The sequence below is a fragment of the Notamacropus eugenii genome, chromosome 1 (assembly GCF_028372415.1).
Source record: "Notamacropus eugenii isolate mMacEug1 chromosome 1, mMacEug1.pri_v2, whole genome shotgun sequence".
NCBI lineage: Eukaryota > Metazoa > Chordata > Mammalia > Diprotodontia > Macropodidae > Notamacropus > Notamacropus eugenii.
Window position 1 is genome coordinate 509,706,855 of NC_092872.1, and position 23,452 is coordinate 509,730,306.

At 38.0% G+C, this 23,452-nt stretch overlaps 2 protein-coding genes across 3 annotated transcripts in view; one reads left to right on the forward strand and one right to left on the reverse strand.

Annotated features, from left to right (window-relative positions):
• Nucleotides 1-16,174, reverse strand: part of RTF2 (replication termination factor 2) — a 65,310-nt gene extending 49,136 nt beyond the window's left edge. Inside the window, exons 1-5 of one of the 2 annotated variants that reach the window (XM_072633491.1) lie at nucleotides 15,980-16,174; nucleotides 7,253-7,347; nucleotides 6,719-6,812; nucleotides 5,363-5,502; nucleotides 2,747-2,825 (exon numbers count right to left, since the gene is read on the reverse strand). In XM_072633491.1, the coding sequence (XP_072489592.1) occupies nucleotides 2,747-2,825; nucleotides 5,363-5,502; nucleotides 6,719-6,812; nucleotides 7,253-7,347; nucleotides 15,980-16,048 (477 nt within the window). In that variant the 5' untranslated portion in view covers nucleotides 16,049-16,174. The remainder of the gene's footprint in view (nucleotides 1-2,746; nucleotides 2,826-5,362; nucleotides 5,503-6,718; nucleotides 6,813-7,252; nucleotides 7,348-15,979) is intronic. The other variant, XM_072633492.1, reaches the window with a different exon arrangement.
• An 86-nt stretch (nucleotides 16,175-16,260) lies between these two features.
• The window catches only part of AURKA (aurora kinase A), a 117,268-nt gene continuing 110,076 nt past the window's right edge, over nucleotides 16,261-23,452 (forward strand). Inside the window, exons 1-2 of the mRNA XM_072633485.1 lie at nucleotides 16,261-16,453; nucleotides 16,909-16,999. Of these exons, the coding sequence (XP_072489586.1) occupies nucleotides 16,963-16,999 (37 nt within the window). The 5' untranslated portion in view covers nucleotides 16,261-16,453; nucleotides 16,909-16,962. The remainder of the gene's footprint in view (nucleotides 16,454-16,908; nucleotides 17,000-23,452) is intronic.

Below are 23,452 nucleotides of genomic sequence, written 5' to 3' on the forward strand. Positions count from 1 at the left end.
ACACACACACATGTATGCACATGCACACACACACATGTTTTGGTACATAAATATATTCAACTCAATAGGGAAACAGGAAGACACAGGGAGAGGGAAAAGGGGAAAATAAGAAGGAGGGTAGATTTAGAATGAAATTAGTAATAGCAAAACAAACTAAGTAATATAGAGGAGTAATCTGAAGAGCAGTTTAAAAGGATAAAAAAAGAACAGAGAGTGAGTAAAGGGCAGTGAACAGGAGTAAGGAACTGGAAGCTGTTTGCATCAAACTGAACACCGGTGCTGAGCACACTCCTATTCCATACCCCTCTTTTTCTATGTAAAGAGGGAGGTGGGGAGCAAAGAGAGGAAAAAATATAATAGGATGTAGGGAAATAAATTCTAAAAGTTTTGGCATAAATTAATCCAATGCTGCTAAGATTCAAACGGAAACCGTTAACTTACAGTAAGTTTCTCTGATACAATTTTCATTTCTAAGCTATATAAGAAACTGATACATATTTGTAAGAATAAGGATCATTCCCCAGCTGATAGTCAAGAGGATATGAACATGAAGTTTTCAAAAAAAGAATTTCAAGCTATCAAATATCAAATAAAAAATTGCTCAAAATCAATAATGATTAAAGAAATGCCAATCAAAACAACACTAAGGTTCCATTTCACATCTTTCAGATTAGCAAATCTAACAAAAAAGGAAACTGACTATAGTTGGAGGGGCTGTGAGAAAACAGATTCACTAATGCACTAATGGCGGAGCTATGAACTGGTCCAGTTATTCTAACAAGCAATTTAGGAACTATGCCTCTCCAGTCTTTCAACTGTGCACATATATGCCCACTGACTCAGCAATACCACTACTAGGCCTATAACGTGAGGAAATCAAAGAAAAGGACTCATATGTATGGCAATATTTATGGCAGCTCTTTTTGTGGTGGCAAAGAACTGAAAACTGAAGGGAGATTGAAAGGTCCTCATCAAACGGGGAATAGCTGAACAAATTGTGGCATATGAATGTAATAGACTACTACTGTGCTAAGAAACATGGTTTCAGAGAAAGTCTGGAAAATATGTATGAACTAAGGCAGAGTGAAGTGAGCAGAACCTGGAGAATAATTTATATTACAACATCAATAGAGCAAAAACAATTTTAAATACTTAACTGATCAATGCATGAATCCAGAAGATTAATGAGGAAAATGAAATATACATTTTTGGACATTGCCAATATGGGAAATTTGTTTTGTCTGACTATGCAATACACAATATCTTTTTTATTTGTATCTTCAGTGCCTGGCACAGTGCTTGATACCCAGTAGTTACCTAATAAATACTTCTGTATTCATTTGTTTATAATGAGTATTTTATTAAAAACTAAATCATCATACTAAACCATATTGCTAAAAACATGGTAATTCATCAATAACCTTCCCTGAGATTGGTTCCACACATAGCACTTTACAACTGGTTAATGCACTTATCCTGTAATATTGCATATTAATTATAATCTGTCTTTACATCATGGTCACCTCTATGAAGGCAAGGGCTTAATGATGTCTTATCAAAACTTTGTATTCTCCCAGCACTCACTACAGTTTTCCTTGCAAACAGCAGCTGTGATAAATGTACATAGAATAAATAAATAGGAAATAAATTAAGGCTATTTTTCCTGACAATCTCATTGTAACAATATTCTGCTAAACTCCAGTCTTGAATTTTCAACTGTCTTTCAGGCATCTCAAACTGGGTGTTCAGCCCTTGTGAGCAAAACAAAACTTGTCTTTCTATCTAAATCCTCTCCACTTCTATTTTCCCTATCACTATAAAGGCCGTATCCAACCTGTTTTCAAGGCCTACTGATTTCACCTTTGCAACATGTCTTGAATGTCTCTTTTCTCCAGAGACACTGACACCCCTGTAGTATAGGTCCTCATTACCTCACTCTGTGATTACTGCAATAACTTGCTGGTAGGTCTGCCTGCATCAAGTCTCTTCCCACTCTAATCCATCCTCCATTCAGCCATTAAAATGATTTTCTAAAAGCTTAGGTCTGATCATGTCACAGAGCCTGCCCCCCAACTCAATAAACTCCAGTGGCTTCCTATTGCCTCCAAATACAAAATGCCTTGTTTGGCATTCAAACCTTCATAATCTTGCCGCCTTGCTACCTTTCCAGTCTTCTTATACCTTACTCCCCAACACATACTCTTTGATCCAGTGACACTGGCCTCCAGGCTGTTCTATAGACAGCACACTCTTATCACTCTGCTCTATGCATTTTCTCTGGCTTTTCCCCATGCCTCGGATGCTTTCTCTCCTCTGCTCCAACTACTGACCTCCTTGGTTTTCTTTAAGTTCCCAACTAAAATCCCACCTTCTCTAAGGAAGCCTTCCCTAAACACTCAATTCTAATGTTTTCCTTCCTTTAACTATTTCCTATTTATACTATATGTAGTTTGCTCTATATACAGCTGTTTGCATGTTCTCTCTCCTGTTAACTTTGAGGGCAGGGACTGTTTTTTGTTTCTTTTTGTATCCCTAGTGCTTGGCTGAGTACCTGGCACAGGGTAGGCACTTACTGTCTTACTGACTGATATGACCACTATCAATACTTACGAACTTTCCTTGCTCACCACACAAGCTATCCATGATTTCTTAGCTACATAAAGTCGTAGAACCATGCTTTCTGCCAAATCAAATGCTATTCTCAACAGACTCTATGGCAGAGATTGATGAAATTCAAAGAACTTACTGTATGACAAACTTCAGCTTTGATTTCTTTCAAGGCTCGTTCAGAAAACACACAACCACAGCAGCGCAAGAAGCAAAACCTTGAAAATAAAATACAAGAATTATTTAAGATATTATGTATTGTTAATACACTAATATTTATTATAAAGATAACCACAATATCATTACATTGTGAGCTAACAGCATATTATATAATTATAAAAAACACAACTTATAAATATATATTATAAAGTAACAATTATAGTATTACCTAACATTTGTTGAACATAATGTGCATTCCTGCAATATATCCACATGTATTGTTTTACAGTATCACAGTTTAAAGTGACTAAATTCTATATGTAGAAGGTTAACAAGCCCTGTAAAAAGTGTGCAAGTCAAAGAGAAAGAAGATTCATCTCCCTTTTCTGTTTCTTCTACTTTTATTCTGTGGAATCTCAGTTTCTAACCTTGTGAATTAATTATTTTTAAAATCCTGGGGGTTAAATGCTTTTTAATACTCTTGGTAGAAAAGATATTGTATCCAAGAGAAGGTTAGCATCTTGCAATAAGTTAAATGCCTACTTTACACATGACCCCTTGTGGCTGTTTGGGGAAAGGCACAGGTCAGTACTTTCCATATAGAAACCACTCATCCCAGATTTTCCACAATAATTCTCATTTCAGTAAAAGAATCTATACTTTTAACAAGGCATTACAAACATTTATAGTCACCCAACTCTACAATAAAGGGGAAAGATATATGGGTTTTATTTTTAATACTAGATGAAATGCTAATTAAGGGGTTAACCAATTTTAAGAGAACTTCAACTATTTGTCCTTAAACTTTTCAGACATTAGACTTTGACTGCACCTGGAGAATGGAAGGCTAACTGGGCATTTACTGTGTCTCAGCAGCAAAGAATGAAGTAGTAACTTAGACAGATTCAAAGTAAGGGACCAAAACTTCTCTAATACAGATGTTTATCATGAACAAAATAAACTTAAATTTAGAATGAAGTATATATCTTGGACATAAGACTTTTAGCAGAGAAACTTGCTGCAAATACTATTTTCCCCTAGTTAACTATTTTCTAATTATAACTGCTTTCTTGTTTACACAAAACCTTTTAAATTTTATATAACTGAAATTAGCTCATTTTGACTTCTGTAAGCTACGCCTTTCTATTTCTTGTATAGTCATGAATTCTTCCTGTATCCATGGTTGTGTAAAGTGTTGCCCTCCTTTTTCCACAAATGTATTTGTAATGTGAACTTCTGTGTGTCTAAACTGTAAATCTGAAATAAAGTATAATTTTTTTAAACTGTCAAAATGGGCTGTGGCTTGAAAATTCTCTTCCTAATTAAATGTTCATAAGCTATTTATTATTGATTGTGAATGAACATTCAATTGATAACACATTCACTGCCTAAAATATATCAACTATCCATACAAAAAAATTTGTTACCTCTATTGTAAGGAGAAAAGACAAAGTCAAACTCTTCTTTTATCAAACAAAGGCTTGCCTTTTACTAAAACAGAGCTGTTATTTCACTGATGTGGGTATTCCCTCCAACAAGAGATAGTGATCCATCCAATGTGAATGTCGCCATATCCTCTCACAAAATTCACCACAGGGAGTCCACTCAGTGTTAGAGGACTTTCTTACTATTTCTTAACACTGAGAAGACACTTGTAGGGCACAAGGTGTGTTCATAAGTTATACCTTGCTTTTAATACATGATCAACTAAATTCATCTTCTTTTGCTCATACATTTTTGAAAACATCTTTTACTTTAGTTCTCCTTCATTCATAATTTTTTGCTTGTAATGTGTTGCAGTGTACTCACACCCACCTTCTGCCTATTGTAACATGAATTCAACTGTACAAATCTAGATTAAAAAATTTATGATACCGAGGTTCCAATGAATTCAAGGCTCTTCATTAGAAGTCCAACTTCACTGCCTCACTGTGGCTGGGAGGTGACTGAGTTACCAAAAACTGTATCAACAGGATGCATACTCTAGTATATCTTACTAAGCTGAAAACATCTGGCCTATTTTCCAAGGATGAGCCAAGGGAAGTTCAAAGTGTCTTATCAACAGTCTGGTCAAAGGGTTATGAAGCCATTTGTCCACAGCAATTCGAAAAGGTAATTGACAAATTCATTAGAAGGGATGTGATCCATGTCAGTGGAAAGAGTAATGAAAGAAATGACTCTCTTTGAAGTACCGAGGTAAGAAGAAATGCAAGCCTATTTCTTTATCACTATCTGTTGGGCACAGAGCCAATGAATCAACCACACACTCCATAACATTTTCCCACTGTGGTAATTTGTAGCTGTAGTTACAAGGAAAAGAGATTCACTTTATGGGAAACATTTGCCCCTTACTTCCTTTCCCAGGCTCAAGTATATCAGGCAACCAAACATAGCTTTAAATGGGTCACATGTGGGAAGTAGTGCACAGTAGAGAACATTTTAAAATATACAAAGATTTCTTTAAAATCCCACTGGACTTAGAAGTTACATTACAAAGGGATTAATGTGATGAATACCCAATTGTGACTTAATAGCACCTTTAGAAGACAAAGTCCAAGACAGGATTTATACCAGCTATTTGTTATGAATTACTGACCTATGCCGACCATTCATTTCCAGACCTACAACAGGGCAAATAAATCGGGCACGCTGGAGGTCATCATATTTATCACCTTTTGTATTTCCCTTATCACCACTCCAGGCTGGATTATCAGAGAGCTTCAGCTCTATCACATTCTAGAAAAAACCATCAACATTTAAAATAGTTTATATAATGATCATTTCCCCTTAATAATTCATAGAACCAACACAGAAATTATTATTTTACTCCCTCTTTAGTCAAACCTTTCATTTATCATTAGTCTTTTTAATGCCATCTCCTATATGAGGACTATCCTGACCTCCCAGTTGCTAATGTTTTCTCCCTGTCAAAAAAGTACTCTGTATTTTACTTATGTTTGTGTATTGTTTCCTTGAGAAAATTCTCCTTGAGAATAGGAATTATTTTGCTTTTTTTTATTTAAATCTTTGTATCACCAGTAAATAACAGATCTGGAACATACTGACTGCATTCTAAATGTTAATGAAATAATGAATGAATCATATGATCTAAGTAACCCCAAACCTGAAGAGAACATTACTCTAAAGTTATGAAGGGAATTAGTATTTTATTTATCCACAGATGAGCTAATAAATATTTGGTACTTTTAAATTTTGATTCTCAACCAAATTCAACTAATACGTATTGAATAATTGCTAGATGCAAAGCACTATTTTACTACATTTTGACAGAAAGAAATAACCTTCATAATTAAAAATTAAATCATGAGAAAAAAACTACACTGATCCCAATGATAAAGGTAATTTTTTCTCTTTATGAAAGAAATATCACTAATAATAACTTCCGCAAGACAAATTAAAACAAAGAGCAAGACATAACAGAAAAGGGACTAACTAGCTTGAGAGTCAGGAGACCACCCAGATCCCAATCCAACCAACTGACTAGTTGTGTAACCTAAAGACAAGTCACCAAATTCTTCTATCTCAGTTTCTTCCTGTGCAAAATGAAAGGGAAGAAGAACTGGATAATTTTTGTTTCATTTCAGATCTAAAATTCCATGTAATTATTTTCCATATCTAAAATAACAGGAACTGTCCTTTAGCAGTTACAAATATTACCTTATATTTGTATGATAGTTTAGAGCTTTAAAAGGTTTTTTGACATTCATTATCCAATTTAATCCCTCACAAACACCCTCACAAACACAAATATTATGTCCATTTTAAAGATGAGTTACCCAAAGCTCAAGGACATTGTGGCTTGTTTAGAGTTATATAGCAAGTTAGTAAAGCTTTTACTGGAACTTACCTCTTATGGTTCCCATCTTTAAGTATACCAGTAACAAAGCAAACATTTGTGACCCTTGAATCATTTCAGAATTATTAATATTACCTTAATGCTCTTAATGTGAGATGCTGCCTGCCTAAGGGCTTTGTCATCAGATTTGTCCAATAAAAACTCAATGACTGCATCTTTGTTATAAAGTCTGTAACAATAAGAAATAGTGAAAATGTTATAATTCTAGACAATAAAATAGCTGTGCTAATGGAGGTGAAATTCATCGAATGCTTAAAGCAGTGATAAGGAGAGTATAAATTATTTACAATTGACAATGGAATGTATCACATGATGGTTCTTTTAAGTGCATTTCAGAGAAATATAGACAAGAATGTATTATTTATCAGTAGAGTTGACTTAGATATGTGTAGTGTGTACAAGGAAGGCAACTAATTTTAAAAAAAGTCTTAAGGCAGGATTGAGCTTGAAGAATATGATCCAGATACATGCTCAGAGGAAAAAGGAATCCAGAATGAAGATATCTGCTGAGGATAGTCTACAAATGGATAATAGTCCTATTTACAAATAGAAATTTACTTTAAATTTATTTTAAAAAGAAAGTAGTAATTCAAATAATAACAAGCATACCTGCCAAGTTCACAAGCTACTATTGGTCTTCTTAGTATTTCTTGGCTTAAAGTACAATAGTTCCACTGGGCCACTAATTCAGCATTTTTGTCAACCTAAGAAATTAAAAAAGAAAAAAAATGATTCATTGGCTTTTAAATTACTTTCACCTTCTGTTTGATATGTGGTTCAGATTTTTTCCCTATTATTCATTCATTCATTCCACTTCAACCACACATAGGATGGTCACACATGGGATCTTATCACTATGCACAAGCATTTCACTTCCTTAATTAGACATTTCTCTCTCTGACCAGAACTTCTTTAACTCCATCTCCTACATTTCATCCCTCCTAAACCAATTCTTCTTCACTGACACCTCCAATCCCTTCACTTTCCCATTAGCATTTCTCTGACTTCCTTTTCCAATTTCAACCCAATGGTTAACCATTTGAACTCCATATTCTCTTCTGCTCCTGAATCCCTTTGTCCTACCCTGGCTCCTTTCTTTCCAAACCTCAGCGCTGTATTGCTGTTCTTCTTTCTCATGGGTAACTAAATGAAACTGAAGGGAGTCACACAACTGCTGAGTAAGTCCACTATAAATTCATTAGCCAACTTCAACTGGGCCCATTGAGCAAGGCAGTCCTTTCATTTCTCCTTAATTAAATTCTTTGTCTCATTACCCACAGATGTTTTAATAAACCTTTTCTTCTCTCCTCAAATCACACTTCCCCCACCACTCTCTTTTTAGCAAATCTCACCGCCTACTTTACTGAGAAAACTGAGACCATTTGACATATATCTCCTCTTCCTCCGTTCTCTTCATTTCAAAATTCCTTGATGTTATCCTCCACTCATGGTCAGACATGATAAGAAGGTAGACCCTGCCAAGGCCAGCCTCTCTACTGGCACACTTGATCTTAATCCTTCCCTTCTTCTTCAGTAGATTGCCCTTCACTCAAATCTTCAACTTCACCCAATCTGACGGTTCCTTCCCTACTGCCTTTCAAACATGGCCAAGTCTACTCCATCCTCAAAAAACTCACTAAACCCAACCACTCCTTTAAGCTATCATCAAATATATCTCTTCCCTTCCTTAGTCAAACTAATGGAAAAATCAGTCTATACTCACTGCCTCCACTATGTCTTGTCTCTCTTATTCCTCAATCGTTTGCTATCAGGCTTCTGACTTCATCACTCAACTGAAACTGCTCTCTCCAAAGTCACAAAAAGAGTTATTATTGGCCAGATCTTATAGTCTTTTCTCAGTCCTCATCCTCCCAATCTGTCTTCTCCATTTGACACCACTAACCACCCTTTTCCTTGAATCCTCTCTCAAATCTGAGTTTTCATGGCATTACTCTCCTTCTCTTCACATTTGTCTGATTGCTTTTTCTTCATTGTGTCTGGTGGTTTCACCATTCATATCAAACCCACTAGGTGTGAGTGTTCCACAAGGCACTGATCTAGGCCCTTTTCTCTCTCTATAATTTCTCTTTTGGTAACCCCGTTGGGTCACATGGGCTTATCATCCTTATGAAGACTCTCAGCTCTATATATTCAGCACCAATATCTCTCTGATCTTCAGTTATGCATCATTAGTTGCTTACCAGACATTTTAAACTAAATGTCTTGGAAACATCTCAAAGATTTTGGTCTCAACATATCCAAAACTGTACTCATTATGTTTTCCCCAAACCCTCTCCCCTTCCAAACTTGCCTATTTCTATGAAAGATTCCACCATTCTTCCAGTTTCCCAGGTCTCAAACTGACATTATCCTCAATACTTCACCCCACCCCACACATCCAAACAACTGCCAAATCTTGGCATTTCTACCTTCACAACATCTGTAGCTTCTGATTCCCTCTCTTTCCCCTCAGAGTGACCAGTTTCATTCAGGCCCTCATTATCTGTCACCTAGATTATAGCAACAGCCTTCTAAAAGGTGTCTTTGTTTCTAGTCTTTCCCTATTCCAGTCCATTCTACATACACTGCCAAAGAAATTTTCTTTAAATGCAGATCTGACCATCTGACTCCCCTATTCAATCAGCTCCAGTGACTCTCTATTTCCTCAAAAATCAAATATGAATTCCTCCAGGTAGCTTTTAGAGCTATTCACAATCTGACCCCAACTATCTTTCTAGCTTCATTGAAACACAGTCAAATTGGTCTTCTTTCTAGTCTTTATGTAGGACACTCCATCTCCTATCTCTGTGCCTTTGTATTGGCTGCCTCCCATACCTAGAATGAACTCCCTCCTCACCTCTGCCTCATATATTTTCCTTCTTTCCTTCAAGATACAGCTTAAGCACTACATCCTATATGAAGCCTTTTCTGATTCTCCAACTACTAACTGATATGCCCCTTCTCAGACTCTCTCCATATTGAACTACTTTGTATGTATTTGTTTTCACTCTCTTCATATTTGAAAGAATGAATGAATAAAGCATTTGTTAAGTGCTTATAATGTGCAAAGCACTGTGCTAAGTGTTAGGGATGCAAATTTAAAAAGTCTCTGTTCTCAAGGAGCTCACATTCTACTGGGGGAAACAACACACATGGAAGGTTTCCACTGCAAAGGTCCCACAGTCTTTAGGAAGCAGATGGTAATGCTATTTCCACAGATAAAAATCATACCACTTTCTGATGCTGAATCAATCGACAGTGTCAAAGTCTTTGGCGATGAGAACTTGGTTTTCTGGATCTTTAATAGACGCGGTTATAACACTGAGAAGAGCAACTGCTAGGCCTCATCTCGACACAGGTTGCTTCCTTGCTTCAAGCAGTGGGCTGCTGAAAGTACTGCTATTCGTAAAGCTCTTAAGTTTAGGGTCCTGGGCTGTCTCCATTGGGGTCTGAGTGGGGGAGAGACAGTGCTAAGGTGGTGGTGGTGATTTGACAGCATACACTGACTCCTGTCTCTTCCTGAGGGTGCCTTGCTGTTTCAGTTAGGCTGACTCGTCTGCCCTCTGTGTGGCATTTAATTGGCAGCTGGTGGAGATGGTTGGCCCCTTTCCACAGCATTTGCTTCCCCAGTAGCAAATAAATATTTATTCTGTATATACTTACCTATGTACTTGTTTCCCCTACTAGAATGTAAGCTCTACAAGAGTAAGGTTGTTTAATTTTCTGTTTTTGTATCCTCAGCACAGAGCAAAATGCTCGGCACGAAGAAAGCATTTAATATATACTTAATGACTGAGGGATGAGTATAAAGAGTATAAAGACTTGATTACAGAATTTCAGAACCACAGAATGTTTGAACTTAAAGGGATCTTAGAAGCCCTCTCCTTGCCAGGGTTAACTACTTTTTATGTACCCATGATCTCCAGAAGACTGTCACTACCATAATTCTTACTTTCCCTCTAATCTTATATTTCTTCCTAACCCCTTTTATTCCCTGCCACATTTAAAAATCTCATTTGAACCTACATTCTCACTAGCTATCATCTTGTATCTTTCTTCTGCATCTCAATTAAACTTCTTGAAAAAGCCTTTTATGTAAACTTAGTGCCTTCACTTCCTCTCCTTTCCCTCTCTTGTAAACACTCTACAATTTGGCTTTTGACCTTGCCAATCAACTGAAACTGCCTTGTTCTAAGCTACCAATGAATTCTTAATTACCAAATCTAAAGGCTTTTCTCAATCCTTATCCCTCCTGATGTCTCTACAGCATCTGATACTAGGACAACCCAGATTTGCTTTTCTTTCTAGGTTTTCATGTACTGCTCGGTTCTTCTGACTGATCCTTCTTAGCCTGGATTGTCATCTATACCATACTTGCTAACTGTAGTTATCCCCTAAGTCTCTTCTATACACTCATGTTTGAAGATCTCATGAGTTCTCAAGGGCTCAATTATCTTTATGCAGATAATTCCAAGATCTGTACATGCAGCCTTCATCTCTCTTCTGAACGACAGTCCTGCATTATAAACTGCCTTTCAGCAGTTTTGTACTAAAGGTTCCTAAAAGTTCTAAACTAAAACTAAAAGTTCACACGGACTATCTGTGCCCAACCTGTGGTAGAGCATTCTGAGCTCGTATTGGTCTGATCAGCCACAGTTAGACACACTGAAACTTCACTTTACCATGGTGACGTCATTTTAGTCCTCTCTGAGGACAACAACCAACCAACCACCTAAATGTTCCACAGGCATTTCAAACTCAAACAGAACTTACTGTTTTCTTCCTCAATACCTCAAACCTCTCCCTCTTCTAAACCTCCCAAAACTGCTAAGGTTGCAAACATCCTTTTAGTCATCCAGATTTGCAAACTCTCCATTATTAAAGCCAGAATTTATATAGTGCTTTTAAGTCTGCAAAGCACTTTACATATGCTATATTATCTGATCCTCACAACAATCTTGTGAGGTAGGTACTATTAGTATCATCCCCATTTCACAGATAAACAACAGAGGCACAGAATGGTTAAATAACTTGCCCAGGGTCACACTGCTAATAAGTGTCTATGTCCACTCTCCTGAGTCCAAGTCCTGTGCTCTATCCAATATGCCACCTAGTTTCCAAGGTTAACCTCAACTCCTCACTCACATTTGTTCAACATATCCAATCACTTGCCAAATCTTGTTTGACTCTGCCTCCACAGCATCCCTCACATCATCCCATTCACCCCATCACAAAGCTCCTACCCTAGTTCAAATCTTCATTACCTCTCATCAAGACTATAGGAGTAGTCAAATAAATACAGTAATTTCTTAAAATGGTAATGGAAAAACAACCTTTATATCAAGCTATTCCTTTGTACCGGGGACACCCTAGAATTTTACTTCCTCTTCACCTTAACTTCTTAGAATGAGAGAACTGCTCTAGATGGCACAGAGACTCTTTCTAGTGCTAAAATCTATGATCCTGTAAATAGTTCAGAAAATGAAGTAAACAATAAAGCGTATAAAGACAAAAAAGTTAAAAGAATAGCATATTTTAAAGATCATCAGAAAATAAACATTACCATTTCCTTTCAGTATAACTCTTCTCAGTGTTTATTAAAAACACAAAATAATACTATCAATTTAATTAAAATAAACGTATCATATAATCTGTCCACCAGGGGGCATATCATGCCATTAAATCTGGATTAATGACACGAGCTGTAAACCAAAGTACTATAAAATATATAAATACACAAAGACAAAATTCTGAATAATACTGAACTCATATAGCTAACTTGATATTTCTAAAAATGCAAAAAGCAGCTACATAAGGCTCAACGCCCCTAACATCAATCTCTCTCCCTACTCTTTCAAGAGCAACTTTCATTCTACTTTTTAACTTTTACACTTGTCACTCATTAGACAAACAATCCAAAAAGAATGAATAGACTACTGGAATTCAAAAATGAATATCAGAAAAACAAATAGCAGAAGAGGTATCAAAAAAGCCCTCTTTCCACACCTCCTGGTACCTGAAACTTTATCATAGATGATATATCTCTGTTTATTAAATATTCTTCCATGCTGTCTGCTTTGTCTTCTAAAATTAAAAAACTCAAAAGTGAAGGTGTTTCACACTTCCTAACATCAGAGTTCAGCAGAGACCAGTGGATATCTGGTCAAAGGAAGGCAAAGGAAAGAAAGGTAGAGATGCTCAACATTCTTCTTTACAAGTTTACAGAGAGAAGTCCAACGCACAGATAGAAGTAGCAGTCAGAAGATCTAGATGGCAGTCCAGGGTCTATCACTGACTTATACAAGTGTGACACCAGACAAGTAGTTTCCCTCAAGTGAGGAGTTCAAACCAGGTCCTCAATTTGAAATCTAGTTTGTTTTTCTCCCCCTTGTGCATGGTTGCTTCTTCACCCCATGTAGGACTTTAAACTCAATTTCCATTATCTCTGTTTCTCTGTGACATATAGGTAATAGTAATTGCCTTTTACCCACCTCATAGCAGTTTGGATAGATTGCTGAGTTAATGTCAGCTGACTGATTTGAACATTTCAGGCAAAAGTCACTATTTAAATAGGGATAATGGGATGACAATATTGGAGTTAGTGCTTATAGGGTATTCTCCTCCATTAAAAAAGAAGCTGGGAGTGTCAGATCTCTCAGGCTTCTCCAAACTCTAAGATTATACAAATAATTGTGCCTGTCATGTCAATAATTTTACATAGATTTTAATCTCAATCAAAAGTATTCTCTCCTCAAAATTTTCTGGATCATTTTGTTTAGATATCTCCTGTCTATATATGAGCATCGCTGATAAAAACATAATCTTTGTTATGGTGTACTCTTCTCCTCCCAGTTCTCAAACCACTCAACTGCCAGAGTACAAAATAAATTTTTTGAAGGGGGAAGTGGGAAGGCCATGTCATTACTTTTATTTTTTTTTTAAGGTCATGTCATTTAAAAAAAAAATCATACAACCCCTTTAAATATTTCCAACAAGTGTTCATCCACTATAATAGTTAAATTTATGTTCCCCTTACTATTTGACAGACACCGCGCTAAGTGCTTTATGATAATTCTCATTTGATCCTCACAACAATCCTTTGGTGTAGGTGCTACTATTATCTTCATTTTACAGATGAAGAAACTGGGGCAAATAAGGGTTTGCCAGGGTTACACAACTCCAGGCCCAGCACTCTACCTATTGTACCACCCACCTGCCAATACTCCAGACAGCAGGACTACCATATCCCTTGTTCTGAACACCTAATATTCTTATTGCAGCCTAAGATGGCATTAGCTTTTTGGTCATTCTGTCACACTGTTAGCTCAAACTGGACTTTCAGTCCATTAAAATTCTCCTATCTTCAGATGAACTACTATCTATCTAGCCACCTTCCTCTCCAATTTTGTACTGGTAAAGTCGTTTTTTTGAGTTTAAGTGTAGGACACACTATATTTGTTTTTATTATTCATCTATTAGAGTCAATCCTATCTGGCAAAACTATCCCTATCTACACATCACAGGGACATTCAACAAACATTTACTAAACCCTTACTATGTGCAAGGGACTGTTCTGGGTTTAAAAAAAACCAGTCCCTGCTTTTGAGTTCTCACTCTTACATTACCTACACAGATAACACAAGGTAATCTGAACATGGAAAACACTAGCAATTAGTGAAGAAGGCAAGGAAGGCTTTATAGAAGAGGTAGAGTCTGAGTTGAGACCTAAAGGAAAGTTAAGGCTCTCAAAGGGAGAGATGAAGGAGAATCCCAAAGCATGGGGGGGGTGGCTTATACAACTACAAGGAAGGGGTAGATGGAAGGTCAAGTTTGGGTAACAGGTAGAAGCCTCGTTTGCATGAAAGTGCTTGAAGGAGAATACTATAAAATAAGACTAGAAAGGTTGGTCAGAGACAGATTATGGAGGTACATGAATGTCAGGCTCTGGTGTTTGTTTTAATTCTGAAGGCAATGAGCCACTGATAATCTTGAATGGGAAAGGGTTTGGTTACATCTGTGCCTTAGAAAAATTATTTTGGCAGCTACATGGAGAATGGGTTGGAGAGGAGAGACAAATGAAGTTGGGGTGACCAGTTAGGAATTTATTACATTTCACTGAAAGATGATGTGGGTCTGAATTAAGTCTAGGAGTAGAGCAGAAGAGGGCAGGTGCAAAAGATACAGACACAGAAGCAACAAGATTTGGCAAAAAAATTAGATATGGGATTTATGGAACAGGAAAAAGATGGAACTAGGAGGTTATGACATTTGATAACTAAAAGGATGGCAGTGTTCTTATCAAAAATAGATAAGTTTGGAGAGGGGGATGTTTAGAGGGAAAGAAATGAGTTTCACCTTGGAAACTGCATGTCTCAGATGTTCACAGGATTCCCAAACGGAGATGTCCAGCAGATAACTAGAGGTGTGCCTGTGAGTGAGATAGCTAGCTGGTGGCAGAGTGGAGAAAGCATGGGGCCTGGAATCAGAAAGATCTGAGTTCAAATGTGGCCTCAGACACCAGCTGTGTGACTCTGGATGAGTCACTTAACCTCTTGCTTGCCTCAATTCCTTGTTCTGTAAAATAAGGATAGTAACAGTATCTATCCCCCAGGGTTGTTACGAGGGGCACCACAGTGCCTGGCACATTGTAAGCACTGTACAAATGTTAGCTAATATTCTGTGAGGCTGGAGGCCTGCAGAGAAATTAAAGCTGGATATGCAAATGTGGGCATCCTAAAGAGAGAGAAAACTGAATCCATAAGAGAAGATGAGATCACGACGAGACTAATATAAGTTTATAAGGTCCAGGACAGGGACTGGAGCTCTCTATGGAGACCTGAATGAAGGACGCCCACAGCGACAGCAAATGATGTATCCTATCAAGCAGGAAGAGAAACAGCAGAGAGGAGGTTATAAAAGAAAAGCTAAGAGAAAGCATTGAGGAAGGGAGTGGCCAACGGTGTCGGAAACGACAGGGATCAAAGAGGAGCACGGATCAAAAGCTTCTCAATCTAGTTATTCGGAAATCATCGGTGACTTTTGGGAAAGACGTTCCAATAGAGCGAGTGATGGCGGGGTTCAATGTCATATTAGAAGAGGACTGAAAAATAGGGGGGCAAATGAGGAAGTTGGGGCAACGATTATGGACGACTCTTTCCAGAAGTGGAGGATGATTCCCGAAGGAGTCAGGAGGGACGGTCGTAAGCAAAGGACACCAAACATTACACCAAATTCAGCTCCGTCCCGAAAGCCCATTTGGGGGCCCGCCCTCCCACAGACTTCCCTGGAGGCCGCACGTCACGTCATTCTCCTCCCTGACTCTGACCCCGCTCTGACCTTTTCCACCTTCTTCGGTCCCTTCACCAGCTCGTGTCTCTTGGGAATCGTTCCCCCATCGCAGCCCATCTCGCCTCCCTTCGGCTCGTTTCCGCAGTCTGTCCTACCGGAATCAACAGGAGGAACTTCCGGCGCATCCAGATGACGCACGACACTGCCGTTGCTATGACGACACTGATTGGCGGCGAGGGCGGAAACCCGCTGGAGGGAAGTGTATGGTTCCTATGGAGACCGTTGCCGGGGAGCTACGCCTTCCGCCACTGGGCCTCTGGAGGCGGAGATGAGGTTTCTGCGGTAAAGGAGGGGCGCGAGGCTCTTCTCCGGCTCTGCCTTTGATCCTCTTTTCTCCCCACCCCCGCTCTGCAGGCCTCAGTTTCCCTTTCTTCCTAATCGTTGCCCCCCTCCCAATCTGCCGGAAGCTCTTGAGCCCCAACCTGGGGACTGATCTCTTCATCCTCCTCTGGGGGAACCTCGGTAAGCTCCCTCCACTCTTGCAGAGATCCTGGGTAACTTAAGGCTTAAAGCTCCCCCCCAAGCCCTTCTCAGCCCGGGGTTCTCAATCTTTCTTGTTTCATGGGCCCCTTTGGCCGTCTGGCGGAGCTTGTGGACTTCTCAGAATAAATAACGGAAGGAAATGCTTAATTTCCATGAGAGGCTAGTGAAAATAAAGATTTTTTTTTCCCCATCCAAGTTCTAAGACTCTTGGAGGATGGGGAGCCTGTGAACTTGAGGACCAGAGCTAGATGATCCCGAGGGTGTCCAGCTCTAATAATCGTGACCTACTATACACAGGAAATAGAAAAGAGGGAGCACAGGAATGCTAGACAGAAAGTGAAGAGATCCGAGTTTTATTTGTGACTCTGCCTCCAGTTGTCTTTGATCTTAGATGAATCACCTAACCTCTAAGCCTCAGTTTTTCTCCTCTGTAGGGTTGGACCTAATCATCTCTAATATCCTTTCAGCAATTAAATTCTATAATCCAAATGATGATAACCAGCCCCTGCCTACCTCACAGAATTGGTAAGAAAATCAATAAACAATCATTTGTTAAGTGCCTACTCTGAGCCCACACTGGGCTAAACTAGGGATGAAAATACAAAGAATGAAACCCCTTAACCTCAAGAAGCTTACAGTCCAGTAAGGTAGAGAACGCGTACTTATGGTGGAATAGATACTTAATGTATTTCCTTAATGAAAGAAGGAATTAAACACCAAGGGCTTACTATGTGCTAAACACTGTGCTAAGTGCTAGGGGTAAAAGTAGAAAAATAAGACAGTCTCTGCTCTCAAGGAACTTGCATTCTAACAGGGGCAGATGACATATATGGAAAGTTTCAGTTACAAGTCAAATGGAAAGGTCCTATGGTCCTTAGGATGCAGCAATTAAGCAGATGGTAATGTTTCTCTCTCTTTTTTTAATGATGTGTCTACTGATAAAAATCATACCAGTTTCTGATGTTGAACTGTTTGACAGAGCCAAGGACGTTAGTGACAAGAACTTTCTTTACTGGATCTTCAACAGATGTGTTTGTAACATTGACAAAAACAGTTCTCAAACAGGGAAAAGGGTTCCTGGAATGATGGCTGTAAGGAATAGCCTGGAAACATTGCTATTCTCAAAGCTCTTAGGTTCAGGAAACTGGGCTGTCTCCATCTGGGTTCAAGGGGAGATTGTGATGGTAGTCATAATTTGATCTGCATGGCACATGCTGTCTCTTGTATCTCCCTCCAAGTGCCTTGCTGCTTCAGCTAGGGTTAGACTGGCTTGCTTGCCTTTAGCAGTGGTTTGGCAGTTGCTAAAGATGACTGGACCTTTCTCCACAGGAAATGCTTTCCAGGATTATGTATGTGAAGACTAGGATAAAAGTGGGACCCAGTGATTGTATAGAAGGTATAAGTATATACTGAATAAATATGAGAAAACAAAATCAATACAAGCCATTAGGGAAAGCAGGCAGTAGCATTTGGAGTAAAGAAAGGTTTTAAGTAGAAGGTGTTGCATAAGCTGTGTCACGATGCAAGAGATGCGTTGTGTGAGGCAGAAGTAAAGAGGTGGGAATGCCCACCAGACACTGAGAAAGCTACTGTAAAAATCTGGAGATGGGTGATAGAGGAGCTGCTTGAGAACAGAGAAAAGGCCAGCTTGGTTGGACTATGGAACATGGAAAAGGGAGAAACACATAATGAGGCTGGAGATAGCTTGGGAGCAGTTTGTAAAGGGATTTAGAAGCTGATAAGAGGACTAAAGGGTAAGTAAAGGATCTGTGTTGTCATTGATATAGGACAGAGATGTCAAACTCACAGACACACTCTCAGTAAAACTGTTAAGGCCCTAACCAAACTAAAATGCAATTGAAAAATGTTTAGTAAAACGAATAAAATTACAATATGACATAGATAACTTTAATTTGTGGTTTTCTAAATAAATATGTAGTCTAAGGATCTGTTTCTATTTGAGTTTGATATTACTGGTAAAGGGAATTCCCAGATGAGGAGACTGTCTCTACCAGTACAGGTCTGTACTCTTTCTACAACTTATAGTTTTACAGAGTTGCTCAGAGCAGAAAGGTTAAGTGATTTTCCCAAGGTCAGTCACACAGTTCACACAGCAAGCATGTGTCAGAATCACTACTGGAACTCATTTTCTGAGCACCATGGCCACTGTGGTAACCACCATACTGCCTCAGCACCTGTCACCTAGACTATTTAATAACCTGCTGGTGGATCTGCCTGCTTCAAGTCTCTCCCCATTCCAACCCATCCTCCATTCAGCCATTAAAATAATTTTCCAAGACAGAGGTCTGACCATGTCACCCCCTATTCAATAAATTTCATTGACTCCCTATTGCCTCCAGGATCACATACAAAATATTCTGGTTGTCATTCAGTGCCCTTCATAACCCAGCCCCTTCCTACCTTTCTAGTCATCTTATACCTTACTCCCCAACACATACTCTTCAATCCAGTGAAACTGGCCTACTGACTATTCCATAAACAAGACACTTCATCTCTCAGCTCCTGACATTTTCTCTGGCTGTCCCTCATGCCTGGAATGCTCTCCCTTCTCATCTCCACTTACTGGCTTCCCTGGCTTCAAATCTCAACTACAGTCCCATCTTTTACAGTCTTTCCTTCTTAATTCTAGTGCCTTCCTTCTGTTAATTATTTCCCACTTGTATAGAGTTTGCTTTGTGTACATTTATTTTAATGTTGTTTCTCCTATTAGATTGTAATCTCTTTGAGGGTGGGGGCTTTTTTTTTGCCTCTTTTTGTATCTTCAGAGCTTAGCACAGTGCCTGGCACATAACAGATGTTTAATGAATGTTTATTGATTGATTATCAAGAAACAATTGGAAGCCACTACTGTTGATTGAGTAGGTGAGAATAGATGATCACATCTATTCTTAAGGGAAATTACTTTGGCATCTATGTGGAAGATAGGTTGGAGGGGGTAGAGACTAGAGGGAAGGTAACCAAACAGGAAAACATGACAATGATCTAAACCTGAGGTGATGAGGGCTTGAACTAAGATGATGTCTTTGTGAGCAGAGAGAAATAAATGAGAGAGATGTGGAAGTAGAAACAGATAGATCTGGCAGCTCGTTGGATATGTAGGCTAAGAGAGAGTGAAGAGCTGATGATAATAGATGTTGAGAACCTGGAAGATTAGAAGAATGGTGATGCCTTTGACAGAAACAGACATGTTTGAAAGAAGGATGGAGTTGGGGAAAATAGTAATAAGTTCTTTTTTAGACTGAGGTTAGGTTTGAAATGTCTTTGAAGCATCTAGTTTGAAATGTTCAATAGGCAAGAAAGATTACAGCAGTATATCAAAAAGATCATACATTATAACTAGTCTGGATTTATACCAAGAATACAATATAGGAAAGTAGTCTGGCAGAAACAAGGCATAGGCCAACATCTCATACCATATACCTAGATAACCTCAAAATGGGCACATGATTTAGGCATAAAAGGTGATATCATGAGAAAATTAATGGAGTAGGGAAGAAATTACCTGTCAGAGAGAGGAAGAGTTCATGAACAAACAAAAAATAGGTTTGTTGGGAGATAAAATTGATAATTTTGATTACATAAAATTAAGAAGCTTTTGCACAAGCAAAGTCAATGCAGTTAAAATTAGAAGAAAAGAAGGAAAATGTGAAAAATCTTTGCATCAAGTTTCCCTGATTAAAGGTCTCATTTCTAAACTATATAGGGAACTGAATAGCATTTATGAAAATAAAAGCCATTAAGGTATGAAAAGGCAGTTTTCAGAAGAAGAAATCAAAGCTATCAATAGTCATGTGAAAAATACTCTAAATCACTAATAATTAAAGAAATGCAAATTAAAACAACTCTGAAGTGTACTACCTCACCTATCAGGTGGGCTAAGATGACAAAGAAGGTAAATGACCAATGTTGGAGGGGATGTGGGAAAACAGGTACATTGATGTACCTGGCATTGTAAATTAGTCCAACCATTATATAAAGCAATTTGGAGCTATGCCAAAAAGCTATAATGTGCATACTCTTTGACCCTCAGTACCACTACCAGGCCTATATTGCAAAGAGGTCAAAGAAAGAGGGAAGAGTCCCATGGATAAAAAAGAAAATTTACAGCAGCTTTTTTTTTTTGTGGTGGCAAAGAATTGGAACCTGAGAGGATACCCATCAGTTGGAAATTGGTTGAACAAGTTATGACATATAAGAGTGATGGAATATTGTTGTGCTATAAAAATTGATGAAAGGGATTATTTCAGAAAAACCTGGGAAGATTTACATGATCTGATAGAAGGTAAAGTGAGTAGAACCAGGAGAGCAATCTCCACAGTAATAGCAATATTGTAATGATAATCACTTCTGAAAGATTTGGCTACTCTGATCAATACAATGACAGAACCCAATTCTAAAGGACTCATGATAAAATATGTGATCCACCTCCAGATAGAGAACCAAAGGATTCAGAATGTAGATTGAAGCACATTTTCTTCCTTCTTTTCTTTTTCTTTCTTTTTGCCTTTTCTTTTTTTAGAACATGAGTAAATCTGTTTTGTGTGACTGTACATATTTGTAATTTTGTTTTTCTTACCTTTGCATTGGGAAAAAGAGGAGAAAAGGGGAGGGGGAGAATTTATAACTGAAAATAAAAGGAAAAAAAGTCTCTGTGATTTGTGAAAAGATCCAGTGATTGATTGATGATGCTGGACTGAATGAAGCTCAGGAGAGAGACTGGGGCTGGGTATGTAGATCTATAAATCATCTACATAGAAAGGATAGTCAAACTCATGGGTGAGGTATATAAAGAAAAGAGAAGAGAACTCAGGACAGAACCTTGGGTGACACCAATATGAGTCAAAAGCAATTAAATGAAATGCTGTATTGAAAAGTGTTTCATAAACTTCAAAGTACTTTATAAAACCAAATTATTATTGTTATTATTATTACTGCAGCCAAACAAATGCCCCTGATCAAATCAAGCAGTTGAGTTGAAGGATGGAATAGGCAAGAAGAATTGGGGAAATCAGTTATTATTAGGCATTTATAATACTATACTTTTAATAAGTAGGCATAAAGTGTTTTCTAATATTTTGGGGGTTAAAAGCAATTTTATCCTGTCTTTCCCCATACCCCATCCTCTGGAAAGCATAAATATGATTATACATACATACATACATATATGTGTATATATGTGTATGTATATATGTGTGTATATATATATATATGTGTGTATGTATATATGAATTTTTTTGTGATTTCATTGTGTTAGGGACTTGTGATTTCATTGGTGTTAGGGACCTTCCCTTGTAAAAAAATCCTTCTGTCAACATAGATCTATATTTCATTCATCTTACAGAGTTGGCTGGGGGAACTTGGAAGTTAAGTAACACAATGATCACAAAACTATTATGTGTCAGAAAGTGGACTTCTTCATTGTTTGAATTTTTCAGATTAAATTTTTTTTAAAAAAAGAACTTTATCCAAAGATAAGGAGGAAGATTTCAGTGCTTTTCCAGTTCAGCTTCACTTGCCCTTTCTTCACAAGATGATTTGAACATGGATTTGAATTCAACTGATTTATAGACATGCTTCAAGGTGCAGAAGCAGCACTTGGAAGAGAAAAGGGACAGAAGGCATGCTGGATGGTACTGCATAGGAAGATATAGTTAGAAAAGTTTTATCTTCCACTAGAGGAAACATGCTGGTAATTAATGTAGCCACATAGCTCTGATAGGAATTATTTGTGCCTGTGCCTAGGCAGTGACATGATATTGAGCTCTCTCTATTTATGGGATAAGGCAACCTGCTATGGGCACAGCAATAGATTCCCAGTCTTCTGGTATCAGGAGAGGCAGCCTCATCAATTGAAGCCAATTAAAAGGGTAGTGTAGCAGGCTAGAAAGCACTGGCATTGTAGTCAGAGAATATGGGTTTGAATTTTACCTTTTGTCACTGGCATGAACATTAGAAAATCCCTTAACCTTAGTTAAGTGTTAGTTTCCTCATCTGTGAAATAAGCAAATTCGACTAGATGACTTCTAAGAGTACTTCCAGTTCTGAATCTGTGATCCTATGAACTACTGAGCATTCACAAAGCAAGTAACATTGATGACCAACTTCAAGAAGAATCACCCATTACCAACATCTACAATGAACCTTGACCTTGTACATCATCCCCCCACTCCCCTTCACTGTGGGTGAATACAGTGCTGGGAAAGAACTACAGTTTGGGGAAGGGTAGATAAAGGGGTTTTGCTTAGATGATTGAAGTTTATCACTAATGTTAGATAGAGAAGTTGATGGTTAATATAAACAGATGATTAGAGAATTTATGTCTATTCTAATTAATGATTTTGGTGTTATACATTTCCTCTAATTATATAGTTTTTAACTATGAACTTCATGTTTGACTAATGTTAATATCACAGAACTACCAGTTAGAGGAAGCGTTTGTTGGGTGAGTGGGGCAATAGGAGCCAATGATTGATAAGCCGTGATTGTCTGGTAACTCCCAGACAGAACAAGGGAAGAAATATCAAGAAGTTGAACACCAGATGATTAATAGTCAGGTGCCAGGACACCCTCCTGTCACCTGCCCCAAGTTGCTGTTGTGGGAATAGGTCCCCCAGGTTCTGATAGTACCAAATTTTTATACAATTAATAGCTGGATTTTCTACATATATGTGTATAGACAGTTTACTCAGGCAACATAGTAGAATGGGGGGAAAGGGGAAGGATTTGGAGTCAGAAGACCTAGATTTGGATCCTGGCTCTATTATTTGTTCCCTATGTGACCATGGGTCTCTAGATTCTTTTCTGCAAAGTGAACAGGTTGCATTAGATGACCACTGAGGTTGCTTTTAGTTCTAAATTTGTGAAATTAACAATAAGATGAAGCTATAACAACCAAAATAATTTTATGACAATAATAGTAAACTGACATTTGTATAGCACACGTATAGTGCTTTACAT